The 24,136-nt window shown below is 36.9% G+C and overlaps 1 protein-coding gene across 3 annotated transcripts; it reads right to left on the reverse strand.

Moving 5' to 3' along the window:
• Positions 1 to 26: 26 nt before the first annotated feature.
• Positions 27 to 22,644, reverse strand: LOC109066041 (E3 ubiquitin-protein ligase RNF19B-like). Of its 3 annotated transcripts, none has more exons than XM_019083021.2 (10): positions 22,347 to 22,644; positions 18,868 to 19,260; positions 16,714 to 17,174; positions 14,461 to 14,663; positions 14,229 to 14,376; positions 11,474 to 11,636; positions 10,860 to 10,974; positions 3,273 to 3,404; positions 2,274 to 2,517; positions 27 to 1,414 (listed from the first exon to the last, which is right to left on the reverse strand). In XM_019083021.2, exons 2-10 carry the CDS (start codon positions 19,024 to 19,026, stop codon positions 1,216 to 1,218), a joined length of 1,824 nt encoding a protein of 607 aa, XP_018938566.1. In that variant the 5' UTR covers positions 19,027 to 19,260; positions 22,347 to 22,644; the 3' UTR covers positions 27 to 1,215. The 3 variants fall into 3 exon arrangements, with proteins under 3 accessions (XP_018938566.1, XP_018938563.1, XP_018938565.1); XM_019083018.2 differs by having other exon boundaries at positions 2,274 to 2,538; XM_019083020.2 differs by having other exon boundaries at positions 27 to 1,411; positions 2,274 to 2,538; positions 22,347 to 22,643.
• Between the last annotated feature and the right edge of the window lie 1,492 nt (positions 22,645 to 24,136).

Below are 24,136 nucleotides of genomic sequence, written 5' to 3' on the forward strand. Positions count from 1 at the left end.
ACGAGAAGAAAACTTAACTCTCCCAGTCACTACTAATCTTTTTATTGACATACTGTTCCATTCATTGTTCCCAATCTGCAGTGCAGCTATGAAGGTTTAGTCTGGAAACTCCTGGAGGTCTTCTACACTTTAAACAGGGCTGTCCGCTGCTCATTTTTTTAATAGGACAGGGGGTAAAAGTTTGTATTTGAGGCCTGATCTTCCATTCTGGGCTCCTCCACTGATGCTAAGCGTCAAAAATACCAGTAGTCTCGACATATCCAACTGTTGGCTCTGGGGTACCAATACAAGGAATTACTTAGTGAGCTGAAACTGTCAATGTAGATGTTTGAGATAAGGTGCTCTCTTTAGTTAATGGACTTTTAAAACTCTTGATTCATTAAGTACTCAATAACAGCAACAAAAACAAATGCCTTTACTGCAGAAATAAAGATCTAAAAGTGAACAGAGGGAAACAAGGTCATCAGTTTTCTGAGCATCACTCAAAATCAGAGTCCTCATGATGTTTTCATTCCCTAAGATTATCAGTTTTGACCTAATATTATCATAATCAGACCATATTAAAAACAGCATGATGCTGAAGGCTAATTCTAGACCTAAATCCAGATTTTACTGCTCTTTCAAGAAAATGCAGCAGTTATGTAAAAAATTGCATAATTCGAATGAATACCATGAGGGAAAAGCCCATTACCCAAGTTAGCATTAGTCTGCAGCACAAGAGTTACTGCATTTCACTATGTTTCTAGACACATGGCATGTCAGGCTAGCAACTGTGGCAGAATTAATCATGCTATTAATCCGTAGTTCAATTCTTTTTCCTTTTCCCCCTACAAATAAGTCAGGGGATATGAACCATATGGTCATTAGATAAAAGGGCATAACTAAAACAAAAACTAACTGAATACATTAAACAGACCAGCATCCAAATAGGCAATGTCTTCTATAGAACACAGTATAAAATCGCTTAGCACTCCTCAAACTTGTTGACAAACATGCTCTTGGTCATTTGAGTTCATACAATCATCTTTAATCCCCTCCGTGACATTTTGGCAGCTGCCCTGGACTCTCATCTTCATCTCCCCCTCTCTTTTTTTCTTTCACGCTCTCTGTGTGTTGGTTTCCATGTCGCTGACTCACTGCGTTTGCAAGCAGAGGCTGGAAGCACCCCGTGGGAGTGTAAGTGGGCCGTGGAAGCAGTGGTTTTCCAGGATTTGCTCAGATGCTGTCTATCTGAGGAAATGGCTTGGGGTCGGCGCTCCCTGTCTGTTGAGAGGCACACAGAGGTTCACAGGGCTGGCTGAGCGAATCCACCGACAGGCTCTTGCTAGACAGAATACTGCTGAGACTCGGCTTCCGGCCGTCCCGTGGCTGGGCCTCGATCTCCACACGAACCTCAATATTAGTCCCTTCCCTGCTGTAAACAACAACAATAGGATTAAGGAAAAAGAAATCACTGATGTTCTAATAATTCAAAAATGAAAACATTAACATCAAAACTGCAATTCTTACTTGAATACACATATTCTATGATTAGCTATTTAAAAAAAATCATTTTGATATATTTCTGAGGAGATATAAATGTCAGGACCATTTTGATATCATCATGAAATTAGAAATCCTGAATAAAATAACTAAATATTTGAAAAGAAAACCTTAAGTAATTTGGCATCATTTCTTCTTATTATTTCTTAGAAGAAGAAAAAAAAATACAATGTCGTTCAAAAGTTTGGGGTCAGTATTTTTTTTTTTTTTTTAATTAATAGTTTTATGCATCAAAGTGTTCAAAAGTGACAGTAAAGACATTTATAATGTTACAAAAGATTTATATTCATGTTACGAAATCTTCTATTCATCAAAGAATCCTGAAAAGTAAGCAATAAAACAAAATATGAAGCAGCACAACTGTTTTCAACATTAATAAACGTTTCTCAAGTACCAAATCAGCATTTCAGTATGATTTCTGAAGAACATGTGACACTGAAGACTGGAGTTATTCAGTTTTACCATCATAGGAATAAACTGCATTTGGAATATATTAAAATATAAAACAGATATTTTACATTTAAATAATACTTCACAATTTTACTGTATTTTTAATTTAATTAATGCTGCCTTGGTGAGCATAAGAGACTTGTTTCAAAAACATTAAAAATCTTACCCCAAACTTTTGAATAGTTGTGTATACATTTTAACAGAACTGCTTCCCTGCTTATTGATATTTTGGGGAAGAAAAAAAAATCGTGAAAGAAAGCTATGTCATAAAATTTGCTGACCTCAGAACAAATGTTTGTGTGCTGCTGAAGGCACACTCTTCAACTACATCCACATGGTCTGACTGAACAACCTGTTCAGTGCTGTCAACATGTCCATCATTAGAAGGTTCAACTGAGCCCTCTGCTCCAGACTGGACCACACTGGTGCTGGGAAGCGGCATCGCTTCCTCCACATTCACACTCACTTCCTGTTTGCTTCCGTCGGATAGAGCTGGGTTGGTCTGGCCGGTCCAGTGATCACTGACTACATGAGAAAATAGAAGATCTTCAAGAGAAGTTTAAATGTCATCAGATCAGGCCAAACTGTGAGCTTAATATTACAAAATTAATCTTAATACACTACAGATACAATGTTTCCATAATCCAAACTCAAATACAAACTCATACATAATGAACAGCAATTTATAATAAAGTAGGATCATTTTCTAGCAAACAGTGTCATGAATAATGTAAAGTGTAGTATTGGGTAAGCAGCATTGAAACTGTAGCTTCCCAAGCTGAAAGTATTTAGAATCTAAAGCTACCCTTTAAACGAGTTAGCTAAACATATTACTAACATGCAGCTAACTACAGAGAATCTGTTTAAGGCAGTACATGAAAAGCAGTTCAATGTGGTTAAGATACTCTTAAAATTATTTAGCTATACTAATAACTCCTAGTAACTGCAGTAAATCTAAAGTTGTTAAACTACAACAAAGATACTCTTAAAAGTAGTTAGCTAAACTAAAAGCACGTAGCAAAAAGTAGCTACATTCTAATATCTGTATTACATTATCTCTACATTGGTGTATCAGCTATATTTTTTGGCACAAAACCAGAAATTTCAGTATAAAATTGCTAGATAAATAGCCTCTAATTTTTATAATGGAGTAAAAAACAAAGTGCTATTTTCAATGCCGCTGAAATACATCAGGTTACTGAAAAAAAAATTAGCAGTGCAACATTTAAGTTAACTGTAATGTATATTCATATAGCCAAATTTCAAGAAGTTGGACTTACAATTTGCCAGATCTTCCAACTGTATGTTCCGTACTTCAGGAGGTTCAGTTTGTGGCCTGCACCAGCCATTACGGCACAACGACATCGGCACGACTCCGTAGACATACGTCAACATAAGAGGTACCCCCACCCCTTCAAACACAGATTTACTAAATTAGAATTAATTAATAATGAAGACTTGTATTATTAATTACAGAAAATATTGTATAAGTGTGCCAAGTTAGGTCCCTAAAAAACTACATATGGAAATTCTCAAATCACAGACATATTTAGCTCAAAAGTGAACTTATTTTCAGATGAATTATCTTAAAGAAGAGGGGCAAGATACACGTAATGGCAGCATAAATACGCAGAGGCATAATGCTAGCAGCAAAGACAAGGACAACACACAATAAAGGAGACAAAAGGCCATGATCCTCCTGCTTCTGGATAAGAACAGAGTGGCATTGTTGATGAGGACATTGAAGGGGACAAGGCCTCTCTGTGGCTCTCCTGAGGAGAGGTCAGAGCTGCAGAACAGACAGGGCTATTCAGTGAGGAGAATGAGAGGGAACGCAGGCTTTGGGTTTGTGAGGAGAGCACAGAATGTGCTGTGCTCAGGACTTCACACTATGCCATGGAGATCGCTATGGCATTTTAGTTGCATTTTAATCTTGCCCTCTCCGCTCCAGCTCTCACAGAGGATAGATGAGTCATGAGACAACCACAGCAGTCGTAGTGCGAGTATGAATGAAGAATGCATGTATGTAAGCTTAAATGTGTGCAATATGGATGTTAAAGGATTAGTTCAGCCTTCACAAAATATTGGTTGTTCACCCTCAAGTCATTCTAAAGTCGTATAAAATCATTACTTGCTTTTGTGGAACACAAGAACTCTTTAATAATGGGCCAGTTGCTCAATTGTATTCCATATAGTTACAATTGATAGACCCTTCCGAAAACGTTTAAGCTATATAACATATGCAAATGCACGTGAAATATGAATATCATAAAAGTGGTCTTCCGAAGTCATATGATAGCTTTTTTTGATTAACCGATTTAAACAGAAGTTGATTTTCGCCTTAATCATGATGAAAAGATCTGGCTCAAGAGAATTTTTCTTAAATTTTTAGTGAATAATGGTTCCAGTTTCAGCCTGTTTTTGGCTTCAGATCACCTCGTAGGCTCTACAGAAAAAAAGCTGTACAGGTTTGGAATGACATGATGGTGAGTAAATGATTTTTGGCGAACTATCCCTTTAAGCGAGTTCTGCTTTTCGTATTTAATGTCTCTTATTCAATGTAGCTTCATTTGTCTGAACTCGTGTCAGAACAATCAATATTCTTAATTCAGCTTCTTTAAATTGACATAATCCAACAATATGACCTCTGAAGTGCTCATTGACTTCTAAATATCCCCATTCCTCACATTCATATTCAATAATATAAAAATAGACAAAGACTTTTAGAATAAGAATCAGAAAGTGCTTTATTGCCAGGTATGTTTACACATACGAGGAATTTGTTATGGTGACAGAAGCTTCCACAGCACAAACAGAATGACAGTGACAAGACAGATAATAAAAATAGAAAAAGTACATAGGAAATAGCAATATACAGGTCCTTCTCAAAAAATTAGCATATTGTGAAAAAGTTCATTCTTTTCCATAATGTAATGATAAAAATTAAACTTTCATATATTTTAGATTCATTGCACACCAATTGAAATATTTCAGGTCTTTTATTGTTTTAATACTGATGATTTTGGCATACAGCTCATGAAAACACAAAATCCCTATCTCAAAAAACTAGCATATCATGAAAAGGTTCTCTAAACGAGCTATTAACCTAATCATCTGAATCAACTAATTAACTCTAAACACCTGCAAAAGATTCCTGAGGCTTTAAAAAACTCCCAGCCTGGTTCATTACTCAAAACCGCAATCATGGGTAAGACTGCCGACCTGACTGCTGTCCAGAAGGCCATCATTGACACCCTCAAGCGAGAGGGTAAGACACAGAAAGAAATTTCTGAACGAATAGGCTGTTCCCAGAGTGCTGTATAAAGGCACCTCAGTGGGAAGTTTGTGGGAAGGAAAAAGTGTGGCAAAAAACGCTGCATAACGAGAAGAGGTGACCGGACCCTGAGGAAGATTGTGGAGAAGGACCGATTCCAGACCTTGGGGGACCTGCGGAAGCAGTGGACTGAGTCTGGAGTAGAAACATCCAGAGCCACCGTGCATAGGCGTGTGCATTTGAACCAGAAACAGCGGCAGAAGCGCCTGACCTGGGCTACAGAGAAGCAGCACTGGACTGTTGCTCAGTGGTCCAAAGTACTTTTTTCGGATGAAAGCAAATTTTGCATGTCATTTGGAAATCAAGGTGCCAGAGTCTGGAGGAAGACTGGGGAGAAGGAAATGCCAAAATGCCTGAAGTCCAGTCAAGTACCCACAGTCAGTGATGGTCTGGGGTGCCATGTCAGCTGCTGGTGTTGGTCCACTGTGTTTTAACAAGGGCAGGGTCAATGCAGCTAGCTATCAGCGAGATTTTGGAGCACTTCATGCTTCCATCTGGTGAAAAGCTTTATGGAGATGAAGATTTCGTTTTTCAGCACGACCTGGCACCTGGTCACAGTGCAAAAACCACTGGTAAATGGTTTACTGACCATGGTATTACTGTGCTCAATTGGCCTGCCAACTCTCCTGACCTGAACCCCATAGAGAATCTGTGGGATATTGTGAAGAGAAAGTTGGGAGACGCAAGACCCAACACTCTGGATGAGCTTAAGGCCGCTATCGAAGCATCCTGGGCCTCCATAACACCTCAGCAGTGCCACAGGCTGATTGCCTCCATGCCACGCCGCATTGAAGCAGTCATTTCTGCAAAAGGATTCCCGACCAAGTATTGAGTGCATAACTGAACATAATTATTTGAAGGTTGACTTTTTTTGTATTAAAAACACTTTTCTTTTATTGGTCGTATGAAATATGCTAATTTTTTGAGATAGGAATTTTGGGTTTTCATGAGCTGTATGCCAAAATCATCAGTATTAAAACAATAAAAGACCTGAAATATTTCAGTTGGTGTGCAATGAATCTAAAATATATGAAAGTTTAATTTTTATCATTACATTATGGAAAATAATGAACTTTTTCACAATATGCTAATTTTTTGAGAAGGACCTGTACATACATTTTTTGAAAAACACAATATACAAAATAAACAATAAATGGTATTTGTGTGTACAGGCGTGTTATGTACAAATGCAAGGAAATGTAAATAAGTAGTATGTTAATAAGTTAAAGTATAAATAGTGCTGTGTTTTACATATTTATTGCCAAGTTAACTATTCATGAGATGAATTGCCTGAGGGAAGAAACTGTTCTTATGCCTGGTAGTTCTGGTGCTCAGTTTTCTGTAGCGCCGACCAGACGGCAACAGTTCAAAGAGGAAGTGTGCTGGGTGTGAGGGGTCCAGAATGATTTTGCCAGCTCTTTAACTCTGGATGAGTACAGTTCTTGTAGAGTGGGGAGGGCTGTACCAGTGATTCGCTCAGCAGTCCAGGCTATCTCCTGTAGTCTTCTGAGGTCAGTTTTGGTAGCTGAGCTGAAAAAGACAGTTATAGAAGTGCAGAGGATTGATTCAATGACTGCAGAGTAGAATTGCATCAGCAGCTCCTGTGGCAGGTTGAACTTCCTCAGCTGGTGAAGGAAGTACAACCTCTGCTGGGCCTTTTTGACAATGGCGTCTATGTGGAACTCCCACTTCAGGTCCTGAGAGATGGTGGTGCCCAGGAATCTGAAAGACTCCACTGTTGCTAGTGCTGTTCATGATGGTAAATTGGGGGTGTTGGGGTGGTCCTTCTGAAGTCCACTATCATCTTCACTGTTTTGAGCGTGTTTAGCTCCAGGTTGAGAGACTGCACCAGACAGCAGGCTCTTTAACCTCCTGTCTGTAAGCAGACTGGTCATCGTCCTGTATGAGGTCGATAAGTGTGGTGTCATCTGTAAACTTCAAGAGCTTGACAGAGGGGTCCTTTACAGTCATTGGTGTAGAGGGAGAAGAGCAGAGGGGGGAGAACACATCCCTGGGGGGCACCAGTGCTGATCCCCCAAGTGGTGGATGAGAATTTTCCCAGCCTCACTAGCTGCTGCCTGTCTGTCAGGAAGCTAGTGATCTTCTGACAGATGAAGGTGGGCACAGAGAGCTTGGATAATTTGGACTGGAGGAGGTTTGGGATGATAGTGTTGAAGGCCGGGCTGAAGTCCACAAACAGGATCCTCACATAAGTTCCTGGTTTGTCCAGATGTTGTAGGATATAATGCAGTCCCATGTTGACTGCATCATCTGCATCATCCACAGACCTGTTTGCTCAGTAAGTAAACTGCAGGGGGTCCAGTAAGGGTCCAGTGTCATTGGGAATGGGATGAGGGTGGAGAGTTTGAAGCAGGATGGACTTTGCACAGCTCCAGTGATCTGTTGAAAATTTGTGTGAAGATAGGGGCCAGCTGGTTAGCACATGATTTCCGACAGGCTGATAAAACACCGTCTAGGCCTGGAGCTTTTCTTGTCTTCTGTTTCCGGAAGACCTGATGCACATCATCTTCATTGATCTGAAGTGGGGGTTGCTGGAGGTGTTACTGGATCCATGGAGAGAGTGTCAGAATGGGTGTGGTGTGTGAGAGGGTTTTTCAAACCTGCAAAAGAACTCATTCAAATCGTCGACCAGTTGTTGATTGAACACAGTGCTAGGCGATGGTGTATTGTAGTGATGCGCGGGTCGGATTTTTTTCCAACCCGCGGGTCCCGCTTTTCTGAAATTATTTGGGCCGCCCCACAAATAAAGTAAAATTTCTTTACCCACCCCGACCCGACCTGCAGGGACATCATGCAAGTTACGTTGCTGCGTAGACCTTTGTATTGTAACCTTAAAGAACCTACTAAAATATGAAAATATATGGCGTTATTTTACTGACAAATCTCGAGAGCACATTATTGTAGCACGAAAGCACATAAATACAATGTGCGAGCGTAGATTTCTCTGCTCGCGCGCGGATTTTCTTGATCTTGCACAAAACCGGACACGCACACTCAGATATACGCTGCTCTCGTCCGAAAACAGCGCACGCACTTAAAACGTGTCTCTCCTCTCGCTGAAACAATGTCCTGTGCACACTCAAATCTCTCTGGGCTCATGTGCTGTAGATATTAATTATTTTCGCACCTGAATTAAATGTTGTCAAAAGTTATCAATCAATCAGGTTTTAAAGATGGATCTGTAGTTTATTTAAAATTTAATAGTATAAGAAATTAATCAGGTACAAATCAGATGATTTGTAAATAACCTAGTTTAACAGTTTGGTCAAACCCTTCTGACCAATTTATCTTAAAAAAACAAAAAAAGCATATGATTCTTAAAATTAATGTGGTCATATAGGCCTATATATATTTTGTGTACTTGGATTGTGTAGCCTATATGGATTGATATATATATATATATATCTATATACATATATATATATATATATATAAAACAAATTTATATAACAATAAATGCTCTAATAGCATCGCTGTTTGGACATTTATTGGAAGTTTAATTGATTTATCTCCAGTGATTTATTTAAATCCAGTGTTGTTTTCAGTTCAGATTTTTTTCTTCCATGAAAATCCACTTAATATTAGCAATACATTTAATGGCACTCTTCTTAAAGACAGTGAATATACAGTTATTGGATAGTTACATGTAATTACATAGTCTGCAAATGCATTAAACCCATGCCAGCGTATATCGGAGCGCGCGCGTTCGGTTTTGTGCAAGAGCAAAGAAAATCCGCGCGCGAGCGGAGAGATTTGCGCTCGCACATTGTATTAATGTGCTTTCGTGCTACAATAATGCGCTCTCGAGATTTGTCAGTAAAATAACGCCATAAAAATATATATTCCAAATATTTAATATAGGGTATAGGGAATTGCACGCAACATACATGGATTTTTTTATTTATTTTGTTTTTAATGACCCGCCCCAACCCGCCCCGCAAATAAAGTGCCAATTTCTTTAACCGCCCCGCCCCGACCCGCAGGGGTCTGCGGGTTATGAGACGGCCCACTCATCACTAGTGTATTGTAATTGGTGATGTCTTTCAGTTCTTTCCACACTGAAGCAGGGTCATTCAGCTTTTCTGAGTAGTTTCTCTGAACCACTCTGATCTCCTTTGTCAGTGTGTTTTTGGCCGGTTTATACAAGACTCTGTCCCCATTCCTGTAGGAATCTTCTTTGGCCTAACGAAGCTGTCTGAATTTTGCAGTGAACCATAGTTTGTGCTTGTTCTAAGTTAAATGAGTCTTGGTAGGAATGCACATATCCTCACAGAAAGTGATGTATGATGTTACAGTGTCTGTGAGCTCGTTCAGATCGTTGGCAGCAGCTTCAGAAACACTCCAATCAGAGCCATCAAAGCAGGCTTGTAAATCCTGCTCCGCTTCATTAGTCCATCTTTTTGTAGTCCTTATTACAGGTTTAGCTGATTTCAGCTTCTGCCTGCAGGTTGGTATAAGATGAACAAGACAGTGATCATAGAGCCCCAAAGCTGCCCGTGGCACAGAGTGATATGCATTCTTTATTAGTCTCTGGTAGGACATGTAACGTGCTGTCTGTATTTTGGCAATTCACGGGAGAGATTTGCTTTATTAAAGTCACTGAGAATGATTATAACAGAGTCCGAGTGTTGATGTTCTGTGTCTGAGATCTGATCAGCTAGCTGTTGCAGCTCTGCGTTCACAAATGCTTGTGGAGAAATGACGAAACTTACGAAAATGAACGAAGAAAACTCCCACGGTGAGTAAAGCAGCTTACAGTTGATGAAGAGCACTTCTAGATTGGGACAGCACATGTTCTTCAACGCTGTTACATCAGTACACCAGCTTTCGTTGATGCAGAAGCATTACCCGCTGCCACACGATTTCCCTGTTGATTCTACGTCTGAACATCTGGAAGCCCATCATTTGTAGCATGCTATCCAGAATGGCTTCATTTAGCAAGGTTTCCATGAAACACAGAAAAGTCCTTATTTATCTGGGAGAGCAGGAGTGGTTCATCCGTAATGTTGAGTAGAGAGTGGAGATTCACCAGATGGATACTAAGCAGCACCATTGTTAAGCCACGCTGTCTGAGCTTGACGAGCGCGCCGGCTTGCTTCCCACGCTTGCACGTCTTAAAACGCTTGAACAGTGCTGCCGCTCCACTAACTACAATGTACAGTAAAACATCAGAATACTCAAAAAACGGTGAAATGTTGGGTTGTGAGTACTGCCAAATGTTCAGCAGTTTGTCCCTGGTGAAACTGATTGTAGGAATATAAATAAAAACAGGACAAACCAACAAAAACATTAAAACCACTGTGGAGCTCCACAGTGAGGTGGCCATCTGTGGCACCATCTTGGGACTAGCATAAAAAAAAAAAACTTGTGTATATTAAAAAAACCGTTGCGCATTGGCTAAAATGTATGTAGAAGAATGTACTGAAAGTACTGCACAGGTTAAATAATCACTGTGTTTTACATGTTCATCATATTATATGCAACCAGCAAGATGGATGGATGATTTTCTTACCCACAGTGATGGCTGCTATGACTGGAGACACAAAAACAGACATCATGACCCCACTGGCCACTGTCAGATAATGCTTACTTCCTGAGATATTGTTTTTCTTACAGCGACCATGAACCTGGCAAGCAAACAGATGCAAACTTAAAGTCAGCATAAAACAAATGACAAATATCTTTTCCTATTTTTTGAAGATTACAAAGGCACATGAATTATAAATAATAATGATGTTCATAGATAAATCATTTATAATAAACACTGCGATATTCCATAAAAGAATAACAATTGTCAATCCTGATTTCATGGTGAGGTACTATTCTGGTATTTGTTCTTAGGGCCCTAAAGAGCATAATGGCATCCATAAACTAATAGCACAGTGAAACTCTCTCTACTTTCTTTGCAAACATTTTCTATAATCACATTTACCAGCTGTGTGAAGGAGGCAGGTCTGGTGAATTTACATAAATTTACATATATGCATTCAGCAGCACTATTCTTATGATGAACATACAGCCAAGGGCATGACCTTGTCTCATTATCATACCAGAGCTATTAAACAGTCTCCAGATACATTTCACCACAGAAAGGACATAATAATGCAGCAAACTTTAGGTCTTTACCTTGCGGCCCATATAAATCGGGATGCCCACAATGATGACTGGTATTGCAATGCCTGCTATGAGTGAGATCATCACTGGAGCCCCAAGCAGCATGCCGACCTGCCACAAAACCTTGCGGGTCTGCGACCACGGCTTCTTTCCCCAGAAAGTGCAGCCTGAGGGACTGTGAGGAAGATAAATTATAGTATTTTTTTTCATAATCGCACATAGCTGTGGCATGTGCATGACATGAGGTTAAAGATAAGACATGAATATTAGCCAATAAAAGCCAGACGCATACGCACTGTCTCATTGAATCAATATTTTATGATCTCATCTTCGAGTAGCCTCATGAACCGCCTGGGTGAATTACAACTCTCTAAGGCCAATGTTACTTCCTGCTCTGTTCTGTGTGGTAAAGTATTACCAGCTACTAGCTAAAAAGCAAATCTGAAGTAAATATTTGAACACAACACTTTATTACTGATGAATGCTGACTATCCACTTATAACAATAGGTAAATTTCCATCCAAGTTTTTTTTTTTTTTTTTTGCAAAAAAGGTTTAGTGTATAAATGTGTTACAGATATAGCTAACAGAAATGCTAATTATTGTGCTAAGTTTGCAAGTGGCGACACAATATTTTTTATTTTAACTTTAGTAAATACACTCTATGTCAATGCTTCAAATGTAGCAAAAACACTTTTTGTCGAAAAAAAGGATTTTAATACGCAAATAAATGTGGTGTCACATGACAGAATCAGACATGCGTTCACATCCATATGTTAATCCTATTAGAGTGCCATTTCTCTGTAATGTTCAAGGGTTAAATCTAGGCCTTTTCAGACTTTACACACAATGGCCTAACGAAATCTAAATTCTGAACAGTTTTTTACTGAGTGTCTTGTCTTAAAGGGATAATTCACCCAATAAAAATTCTGTCAACATTTAATCACCATCATATCATTCCAAACCTGTGTGAATTTCTTCTGTGGAACATAAAGAATATATTTTAAAAACATGATCAATCAAAGGGTTCAAAACAACATTGGTCCCCACTGACTACCTGAAAAAAAAAAAAAAAAAAAAAAAAAACTATCAGGCATTTTTCAAAATATCTTCTTTTGTCTTCCACTAAAGAAATAAAGTCTCACAGGTTTGGAATAACAGGAGGGTAAGTAAATGATGACAGAACTGTTTATGTATTCTGTCATTTCAGAAAAGTCTTTCTCCGCCCGACTGGAGCCCAGCAGAATGGGGTGTTCATTAAATTAAGAACCCTGCTTCTGGCAAATCATGGGGGTTGGGTTGCATGGAAAGGGAAATATGACCAGAGATTTGTACTGATTAATTGATGAAAGTTGCTGGCTGGCATCCAAGAATGGAAAAATCTATTAGAAATCAGCTTTGGTGCAGCGATAGCTCACTGAAACTGGTAGCAAAGTCACTTTTTTAAAGATCAGACCTCTTAAACGGCTCAGATTAAGAGTAATTAAGCAAATCTGATAATCTGCAATGTTCATAAAGTCGGCCACACAAGAAACTCAGCACAACCTCAGTATTGCAGGGCCAGAAAAACATATCTGACATTCTTGTGCTGCAGAATTACCCCTGTTTAGCTTGGACTGAATGTGTCTGAGAGAAGCTTAATAACAGATCACAGACTCTGGTGACTGCTGGTGATGAATGTGGACTGTGTGCTTGCAGGCAAATGTCCTATACCTGGCTGTGTATGCTCTGCACACTGGATAAATATTCTGTAAATGTTAATTAGTGATTTTACAATTGACTACAGTAACTTAATTAATAAATGCAGACAGTTTCATTTACACACACACCCACAGACCAAATTTTGCATACAAAACATACAAAAAAATCACTCCTCCTATGATTCTAGTTAGTATAACTTCCAAAGGTAGCATTTTTGATCAGTCTGCCTGGACATAAAGTATTTAGAAGGTACAGGCTTGATACAATGAGCATTTTCAAAGTTAGAGGGATCAAATCTCTGAAACAGTTTGAGTCAGCATGTAAACTAGATATTCATGATCAAAACTGCATTGTCCCTTACTTTCAGATTTATGTCTATGAAATAATCTGTACTTAATTTTGTGCAACAGAAATGTTATAAATATGTAAATTAATACACAATTTAATAAAGAAATTTCTTCTATTTTTCTGTTGTTGTTTTTTTGCACCATTAATGAACCATTACTTCAGTCTTCAGTGTCACATGATCCTTCAGAAATCATTCTAATATGCTGATTTGGTGCTCAAGAAACATTTTTGTCAATTTTGAAACCAATTGTGCTTTATAATTTTATGGAAACCATGATACTTTTATATTCAGGATTCTCTGATGAATAGAAAGTTCAAAAGAACAGCATTTATTTGAAATAGAAAACTTTTATAAGTCTATAAATGTATTTACAGTCTCGGTTTGATCGATTTAAAGTATCCTTGTTATTTAAAATGATTCACCTTTTTTTTCTATTTAAAAAAAAACTAACAAAAAAAACCTCACTGACCCAAAACTTTTGAACTGTAGTGCATTTCAAATAAACCCACCCTTAAACTGTGTAAAAACCAAACTGAACTGTGGTTGGTCACTTTACATGTCAATCAGACGTCTCGTCCTGTCTAAGTGGGCACTTTTTACACAAAATAAGATACAATGCAGACCAGATCTTACCCATTAGTCAAAGATCTGGCTATGTGCGACTACACTTACTGTAAGTTGATGACTGTGTGCTTTGTGTGTGTGTGTGCGTGTGTACCTGAGGTAGTGCACATCAGTGATCTCCTGCATGCAAAGCCAACAGAACTGACAAGCACACACTGTACAGTTCATTCTGTTGCAGCTGCCATCATTAGTCTTCATGATGTAGGCACCACAACGTGGACAGGGCTTGATCTCCTCTGCATCTTCAAGATTAAAAGCAAAACAAACATCTTAGCCGGTGGACACCAAACAGATATTAGGTTGGTCCGTCAATCTTTGTGCCATACCACCAGGCTCCTCATTGAACACGTAGAGCGTGGAAACATCATTGGCTCCTGACGTGTGGCGAGCCCGCTGACGTCTGGCTTGGTCACAAGTCTGGTCTGGGTGCCACAGCTGGCGGCAGTGGTAGCAAAACTCAGTTTCACAGCCTTTCCGACCACAGCTTAGCTTGGGGCACTCAGCACAGCTGTAAGCTATCACTGCATAGCTAATGAATGACAAGAATGCTTTTGTCATTATATATAAAATATGACAGTTAAAGACCTTATGTCAAGATTTGAAATGCTAAAATTATACTAATAGGGAAAAAAAGCAGATAGAAGTCTGTCCATGACTACACATGTTTTAAAAGTTTTAAATATTGTATTATATGAACATGAAATCTTAGGTGTGTGAGCTTCTGGGTTTACCTAATTTGATGTGCTCTATGCATGTGCATTGATTGTTTATATGAGAATAAAAGTTCACATTTTTGGGTCGCAATTCAAGATATGTATTGTTGCATTTTTGTATTGTGACAACCCTATTAAATGAATATGTTAAACACACATAATTTTATATGTGAACATATGCCACCGTCTAGCACATATGGTGGTGGCTACCACTATCATCGTTATTGTTTTGCACCTCAGTCACAGTAGCAAAGAGAGAGGATACTCTCAGGTTCATGTGGAGAAACTGCAGGTGATACCTATCACCATCTTGTTGACAAGAAATGCCAAACAGCCACGGGTTCCCATCACTACCCTGATCTGGTTACCATTACGAAACCTAACGCAAGCCTCCAGAATTATACATAATGCACCTCAGAGGAGCATGTGCTTCACACTGCAGCTTACGTGACACAATGATTCTAGCCAAAACCAGCTACAGCTGGTAGACACTTAGCTGGTTGAAGGTAGTTTAGATGGGTAATCAGCAGTACTACCAGCTGGTATGACTGGGGATGACCTAGTGTCAAGCTGATTAGAGCTGATCTCCACCACCTTGGCTAAGCTGGTGGAGAACCCATAGTCTGAGAAACTACCAGCAACCATCCAGACCATGAGCATGACCACATGAAACTTTTTTGGGACATCATTTTTTTCCAGTAGAACTCATTTTATCACAAATAAAACAGTTTTTTTTTTTTTTTTTTTTTTTTTTTTTTTTTTTTTTTAACTATGAGTAATATTATGTGGTGCCTCTATGTCAGCAAGTTTGCTTTATAAAGCAATCTAAGCAACTGTGCCTAGCAACAATATACAGTATTTGGTATGATTTGTATTTTGTGGTTGTTTTTGTTTAGTTTTTTTTGTTTATGAAGTTATTAGATATTTAATTGCTCATTTGTTTATTTTTTTTTTATTTTTGTCATTGTCTGACACCCACTTCAATTGTTAAATGTAATCTTTGGCATTTGTTGTAATATTTGTTTATTTTATTGCTCATCCCTATTTATTTTGTAGCATTTATTTATGTTAACTGTTTGTCCCATATACGGGACACCTATGTTTACTTCACTAAATCCTTATCTAATCATGACAAACTATATATCGTTGGCAAATGGTCTGAAAATCCTAAATAGATATTTTACCAATGTTTTTCGTTAAAACCATGTAAAAGTAATAAAATGACAAGAGTGCACCGTCAAAAATTACAAATAACAGGAGTTTGACCTTGTCAAAAAAAAGTCTTCTTCGTTGCCTTTTTATATGTCACACTTTAGAAATAATCAGAAATATATATTTTAAAAATCTCAAAATTCATCAATTTTAAAATCAGATGCATTTTTATATCATGTTTTAAAATGTTTTTTGTTCATGAATTATAAAAAATTTTAGTTTGGAAAGTGCACTTTTGTTCAAAAATGTTGACAGTTAAGGGGTTTTAAAACAACTGGCCATTTATGTTTTTTAAAATTATTATCTGCATTTTAATTAGTTTTTATATTTTATGTTTTTTAATTTTTGAAATATTATTTTTAATTATGTTTTTATATTTTTTTATTATTATTTAAATGAAATAGTATTTATTTTCATTAATGTGCCAGAATATTAATTCTATAATTTTTAGTTTTTTGTATTTTTTCTTTTTCTTTAAATTTAAATTTTAGTTTTAGATTTCTTTGTGTTTGTGTGGAAGTGATTACTGTGACACGTTCAAGTTAAGATGTTTATGCACAGTAATATAATATGTTGAGTGTAAAAATATCCCTCTCTAATGGCACCAATGGTACAGTGGTGGCTGTGCTTCATCAGTTACATTTATGTGCTAACCTGCAATCTGGTGCCGGGCACCAGCGTGTGTCTGGGTCAGCAGCCAGAAAGCGTCGCAGCTGGAACTCTTCGAAGCGCTCCAGCAGTGCTCCGTCATCCAGAATGGCACGGACATCGGGCAGAGCCAGAGCTTCAGGGCACTGTGGGCAGGCGATACCCACGCGGCTCTCTGAGATCTCGATGCGTAGGTATTGGCGCAAACAGTCGGTGCAGGCACGATGCTGGCAGGAGGACAAGCGAGGAAAGTGGCCGCGTGGTTGACTCAGGAGGCAGAGCGGGCACTCGACCAGGTGCTCCAGCAGCTGGTCCTGACTGGAGGAGGACAAGGACAGTACTCCCATTGAGCCACTGCTCCCCCACTCTGCACCTCCCTCGTCATCTCCCACTCCACCTCCTTTCCCTTTCCCAGGATCTCCTCCATCCCTACCGCCCTCTAATCCAACATCACTGTGAGCCCAGTCCTGAGAGGAGAGACAAAATCACTGAGGGCAGAATTGAAAGTTATGACTTTTTAATCAGTCTAATGACGATAAGCTACACTGTAAAAATGATTGTAATTTTAATGGTAAAAGACTGCTACGGTAAAAACCTGTTAATTGGTTAATGGTAAATTCCCTTACTATATACAGTAAAAACCTGTAATAAAGCTAATGGGACATCTCATACTTTTATAGTAAAATACCGTTGAAGTTTTTGGAAGGGTAAAAATCTTATAAATTTACAAAAAAAAAAAGAAAATTGTCAGAATTCCCTGTGTGACAGCACTCACATTTGATGGGTTTTCATTGACAACTGTTTTTTTTTTTTCTTAGTTTGTTCTTATCACTTATGTACATCTTATGTTGTTAAATTCACGTTCATTATTTTAGTGTCATGATGGTGTTTTGTATTTGTATGACACTGTGCACTTTCTGCATGCACCTTCTACATATTATATATCTGTATGTTTGGTGGTTCTCAGTACAAATGTGACCCTGGACCACAAAACCAGTCTTAGGTCGCTAGGGTATATTTGTAGCAATAGCCAAAAATACATTGTATGGATCAAAACTATTGATTTTTCTTTTATGCCAAAAATCATTAGGATATTAAGTAAAGATCATGTTCCATGAAGATATTTTATACATTTCCTACTGTAAATATATCAAAACTTAATTTTTGTTTAGTAATATGCATTGCTAAGAACTTCATCTGAACAACTTTAAAGGCAATTTTCTCAATATTTAGATTTTTTTGCAAACTCAGATTCCAGATTTTCAAATAGTTGTATCTCGGCCAAATATTGTCCGATCCTAACAAACCATACATTAATGGAAAGCTTATTTATTCAGATATTAGTACTTCAATAGCTTGGTATATTAACATTATATAAGTTATTGTCATTATATAAAATTATATATACACTTTATATATACACATTTACTGTATATACAGATGTAAATTTAAATCTGTAAAACCTAAAGTGATGCTACCATATTTTTATTATTATTTTTACGGTGAAGTTCTGGCAAACACAGCTGCCTTATTCACCATAAATTTCACTCATTTGTCCTGTTGCTTGATATAACATTTTTTTTGTGTTTTATCAAATAATAAAATGACACAGTCTAACCACTCTTTCTTGGCAACAGGACAAATAAGACACTCCCAGTAAAACAAATTAGATAAAATGGTTTGGGGGAAGGGAAATGAACAGCATGGATACAATTTTTCCAGTCATTTAGAACATTGTGGTTCCCCAAAGGAAGTGGTCCATATGGCGGTCCAAAATTCCAATGTGGGTAGATTTATTTATTTTCATTGTATCATATGTAAAAGAGCAGCTTGTGTATTTTGATAAACACTTCCTATGTTCCATGAAGAAAAAGTCACACGAGTTTGACAGATGATGACAGTTTAAAGTGAATGAATTTGCGACATAAGATTTTTATGCAATACACATCTATTTATTTATTTTGGAAGTTGCATTCAAAATCAACTTGGCTCAACAATCTGAGGGGGCATGATCAAATGGGCATAATGCTTCTGAAAGAAAGTAAGATGATAACCTGTCTACTAGGTGAAATTAAGTATAACAGCAACTGCTTACAGAATACAGAGATTAAACTGAAACATATGCACTGTTTATAGAATAAATTGCAGATGTCGTCTTACTTGTTCCACATGCTTATGCTCATTGGGTGTGAGAGTGATGGCCACTTCCTCCTTGTTCAAAGTCCCGTTGGGCTTTTCAATCCTGGAGTCAGATTTGGGCTTTCGACTGAAGAAGCTGAGAAAACTGAGGGACTGTGACTGCTGCTTGGGTCTCTTCATTGTACTGAGCTGGACAGCCCAGCTAAAACAGCATGAGAGGACCGGGCCCCTTTTGTTTGTGTGTCTTTGTTTCTTGCTTATGGTCTAACACTGAACATTGGCAAAGAGAACATTGTGAGGAACTACGAAAATCATCCACAACAGAGTTCCCTGATCAAGGTCATCATTGTTTTCTTCTCACATGAAATGTTTTCTGTTCCTTCTGTTATCCCAAAACACCACAAATGTTCATCCCTGAAAAGAAAAACATGAACAGAATTAGGAGATGCAGAAAACAGAACAGAACAGAAAACTCTCAAAGTGCACATCCATTTAAAGCTTTGGGGTCAGTAATATTTTTTTATGTGTTTGAAATAAGTTTCTTATCCTCACCAAGGCTGCATTTATTTGCTTTTAAAGTTATGCAGTGTAATATTATTACGATTTAAAATAACTCTTTTCTGTGTCAATACATTTTCAGATGTAATTATCCCTAAATTTTCAGCATAATTATTCCAGGCTTCAGTTTCTCATGATCCTAATAGGCTGATCTGCCGCTCAAGAAACATTTATTATCAATGTTGAAAACAGTTGTGCTGTTTAATATTTGTGTGTGTATTTTTCAGCATTCTTTGATGTATAGAAAGTTAAAAACAGAAATCTTGTGTAATGTTCACACTTTATCAATTTAATGTTCCTTGCTGAAAAAATAAATCCTATATTGTGCACACACAAAACGCTGTTATTTAAATATATTTCTCAAGATAATTTTTTTTTTTTTTTTTTTTTTTTTTTTTTTTACAAATATCATCAATTATTAATTCAGAAGTATTATACATTTGAGGAATCACAACATGACATTTTACAGCCTTAACTGCATCCTAAATTAAAAACATGTTTATCATAGAAGAAACTCAAGTGGCTGTATTGCATTTTTATGAATTAATTAATAGTCTGAAAGAAAAAGAAAAAAAAGAGCATTATGTCATTGACCCTGCAAACAATTTACAAACCCATCAGCCTTATAAACTATTCCCATCTTGTCTCTCATTTCCAAGCCAGGTGTGACTAATTAATAAGCTACAAAGACCTTGATTATCTCCTGGCTTGTATACTACTGTATTCCACCCACACACAAAGACACCTGCATATGCATGACTGAGAGGAAGTTATTGTGTGCTTGAATGAAGCTTGTGGAATGGAGAAGATTAAACTCTGTTTTATCTGATACATGATCATGTGAAATTAATCTCCCAACTGGACCACACACTATTACACACATTTCAACAGTCAACATGTAATGGAGAAGGAGATGTCAGACAGACAATATATATGTGTATATATATATTATATATATATATATATATATATATATATATATATATATATATATATATATATATATATAGGGCAGACTGACTTTCTCCCTATGGAAGGATTCAGAGGCTCCAATGTGGGGGGTGGGGCTTTCATATTCAATTGTTAATGCTACTCTTCCAAAAGAAACACTCTTATGGAGAATCAGATATGAAGATGGACAGTGATGCACCTGGCAGACACCGCATCAGCTAACATCATTACAAAGGAGCATCACGTTCAAGCATTTAAAAATTTAACAGACATACCTAGCTTTAAAATGTTTTCATCAATTGAAATAAAGCTGAAATAATATATAAATATCAGATGAAAAACTTTCTAAATATTAGAACTATTAAAATATTAAAATTACTCAAACTTGCACTGAAATAAAAAAACTTTAGCTAAATAAAATAAAAAAAACTAAAACTAATAAAAATGACAAAATTACTACCATTTAACTATGATAAACTTAAAATATAAAAATAAAAATCTTTCCAAATATGAAATATAAATACTACAATTGTATATAAATTATACTAAAATAACACATGCCATCTAGGGATACTTCAAGAATACAAATTCAATTTGCTAATGCTAATGCTGCAATAATAAAATTAACAAGAGAAAGCATATATTCATGAGGATCAATCTCGTTCAGGCTTCAGAAAGACAGCTTGCAAAGGGAAAACATTCTGACAAGGTCTCACATTAAATCTGAATACATTTTACATTAAATGGTACTGCCTATTAAGCTACTTTAGTGTTACGGTCATTAGAGAAAATCAGTGACTTATTCTTTTTGTGGAAACAACTGCATTTGTTACACTTAACCTTGCTAAAACAATCTCGAGATACATTTGTTTCTAGAGAAATACATATTAAATCCATGGGCCAAAAAACAAACAAAAAAAACAAGATCTTCTAAAGATCAATATTTTGATCTCAGATAAGCAGCATCAGCCCCCACTGGCAGCATTACGTAATTAAAGGGAGGGTCTGTGTCTTGCCTTAGACTGCCCCATTCTCAACAGAACAGAAACCAATAAAGATGAGAGACATATAGCCTAATATCAAGGTCAAGCAGGGTTTTAAAATGCACTGGACCAAGCTTTAAGCATAAAGAAAGAGTTATGCAATTATAATGGAGTTCAAAGCTTGTTTTTAATACATTACATGATACATGAACTAACGAGTTTTTAGACTCTCTTGCATGCATGGAAAATAAATACTTTTATCATGCATATTGTAGTGGGCCTCGATGATGAGACAAAGCTCACATGTGTTTTATAGCTTCTCTGGCCATAGAGCAAAATCCTGTGGCTGAAATCTTTGGATTGGCTTTCTTTCTCTCCGTTCCCAGGACTATTCCCGGACATCCACTCAACAGTTTTCTTGTTTGACCACATTAAGCAAAGTTGGGCAACAATTTGGCAAACCAAAAATATCAAAGGCCGATGCAATGCAATCATAGCTGTGTTTACAATATATCGTGCTCTTTTGAAGAGATCCCATTAATATCCTGAATAACAACTCAGAAAAGCATCGTGAATTCGTGGCAATGCCGTTTAGGGCGTTATATGAGGACACACCTCCACATTTGGGCCACGAGCGCATCAATGAATTCACACCAACTTCTTACTTTAAGGATACAGTACGGACCTTTATATTCCATGTAGTCTATTCTCACGCACTTCATACGACCTCTCGGTTGTACTGAAATGTGTCTGTTTAGCGCCGCTTTAAATTTAATTCACTAAAATTCTTTGTCTACGTACAGAATTTGTAATAATTAATCATAAGGTCTGACCAGGGCATCACAGCACTGCAGGGAGTGGCAAGGTTATTACGTATTGCCGTTCCCCCCTGAAAAAATAATATACTTTTATGCTTAAATGCAGTTTATAATACCCAAACGCACGAGGAGACAAACATTCTCGGACTAAAAGATAACGCATAATAATTTAATGCAATCGGTCTCTTACCTCCGCTCAGTGCGTTATCAGCTCAGCACCATGGTTGGAGGTTGGCTCCTCCCACTAAGCGGCTGAGGACCTCTTGTGAGGACGCGCAAGCTCTCGCGGCTCCTCCCACAGCTGTAAAACGTCGCCTATTTGCGTGTCTTTGAGCGTTTTTCTGGACTCTGTGGTCCGAGATTCGCCGCATGATGTTGGCGAGGAGATCCCCTTGAACCTCGAGGTTCCCTCCTCTGCACACCGGCGGCGCCTGCTGCTTGACAGCTTGTAATGGCCTTCGGGAGAGAGAGCTGCCTGCTGCAGTGATCTCAATCCATGGCATCACACGAATCACATTTTATGCCACTTCGTCATGAAACAGCACCTGACAACGATTTCTGCCTCCGAAAACAACAGCAAACAGCTTAACCTTAAATCTTCGTTTAAGATTTTTATTTATTTATTCATTTATTTATTTATTTTTTATTCAGTCACATAGCCTATATTATATTATTTAAATATATTTTTCGTTTTTTTTTTCTCTTTACTGGTTTACTTGAATATTTATATAGGCTATACAAATTGCATAAGTATTGCATAAGTATTATAGCTATATATATATATATATATATATATATATATATATATATATATATATACTGTATATATACGGATCCATATAGGCCCTATATATATATGGAGCTGGGTATTACCTAAATTGTAAATTGCATGACAAAAATTGTTGTTAGTAACTTTTTGATTGCTTTTAGATTACTTTTCACCTAACTTGTTTATCACATTGATTTTCTTATTCTTGTATAATATTTATATAAAAAGAGTGATAAAATATATTCAATTTGTTGAAATTAACAACATAAAGTGCATTATAAATTACATTACGTTAAGGTTTCCCAAACTGGGTTAAAGGTGTACTGCAGGGGGTTTGTGAGTTTAATGAAAAGTTAATCGTTAATTTGATCATAAAAATTTTAAATTAAAATAAATTTTTTTAAAATAACATAAATCGAAATAAAATATTTCCTAAAAAAATTAATTATTTTATTTGTTTACCTTAGTCAAAGTCAAAAGTCAAACAGGCTAACCAAAGTCAGAGAACTGTAAACCTGCAAATGTGATTCTTAATTATTAAAATATTTAATTAAAAATATCAGGGGTACTCCAAGTAAATAAATTAGGTGAAAGATGTTTCACCTGAAAGTTTGGGAATGCCTGCATTACATGCATGGTGTAATAAGAAATCATGTGAATTCGTGCATTTTAATGCGTTTGAAAGATAAAGGACTTCCAAAGACATTGTAATAGATAGTTAAATAACCTACTAAGTGACAATTCAAATAAACTTTAATGTGTGCATCAGTAGTTGATGCAATGTTGAAACACTTGAAATGTTTTTTTTGTAAATCCAGTGGTCAAATGCTGTGTAGCCACGACTAATGATTTATTACTATTGTGTGAATAATATTCATGTAATCTATCTATCTATCTATCTATCTATCTATCTATCTATCTATCTATCTATCTATCTATCTATCTATCTATCTATCTATCTATCTATCTATCTATCTATCTATCTATCTATCTATCTATCTATCTATCTATATAATAGTATAATATATAAATAATAGTATAATGGTTGTAAAAGTATGTTGTTATGTCTGTGCAGTAATTTAGCAAAATATTAATTTGCAAATAAATATAAGTGTCATTCTGAGACTTGAGCACCAACAATAACAAACTATTTCATATAATGGCTACTATATTTTTACATAACATTACGATACAAACACAAAAACACAACA

This window comes from Cyprinus carpio, chromosome A20 (genome assembly GCF_018340385.1).
Source record: "Cyprinus carpio isolate SPL01 chromosome A20, ASM1834038v1, whole genome shotgun sequence".
Lineage (NCBI taxonomy): Eukaryota > Metazoa > Chordata > Actinopteri > Cypriniformes > Cyprinidae > Cyprinus > Cyprinus carpio.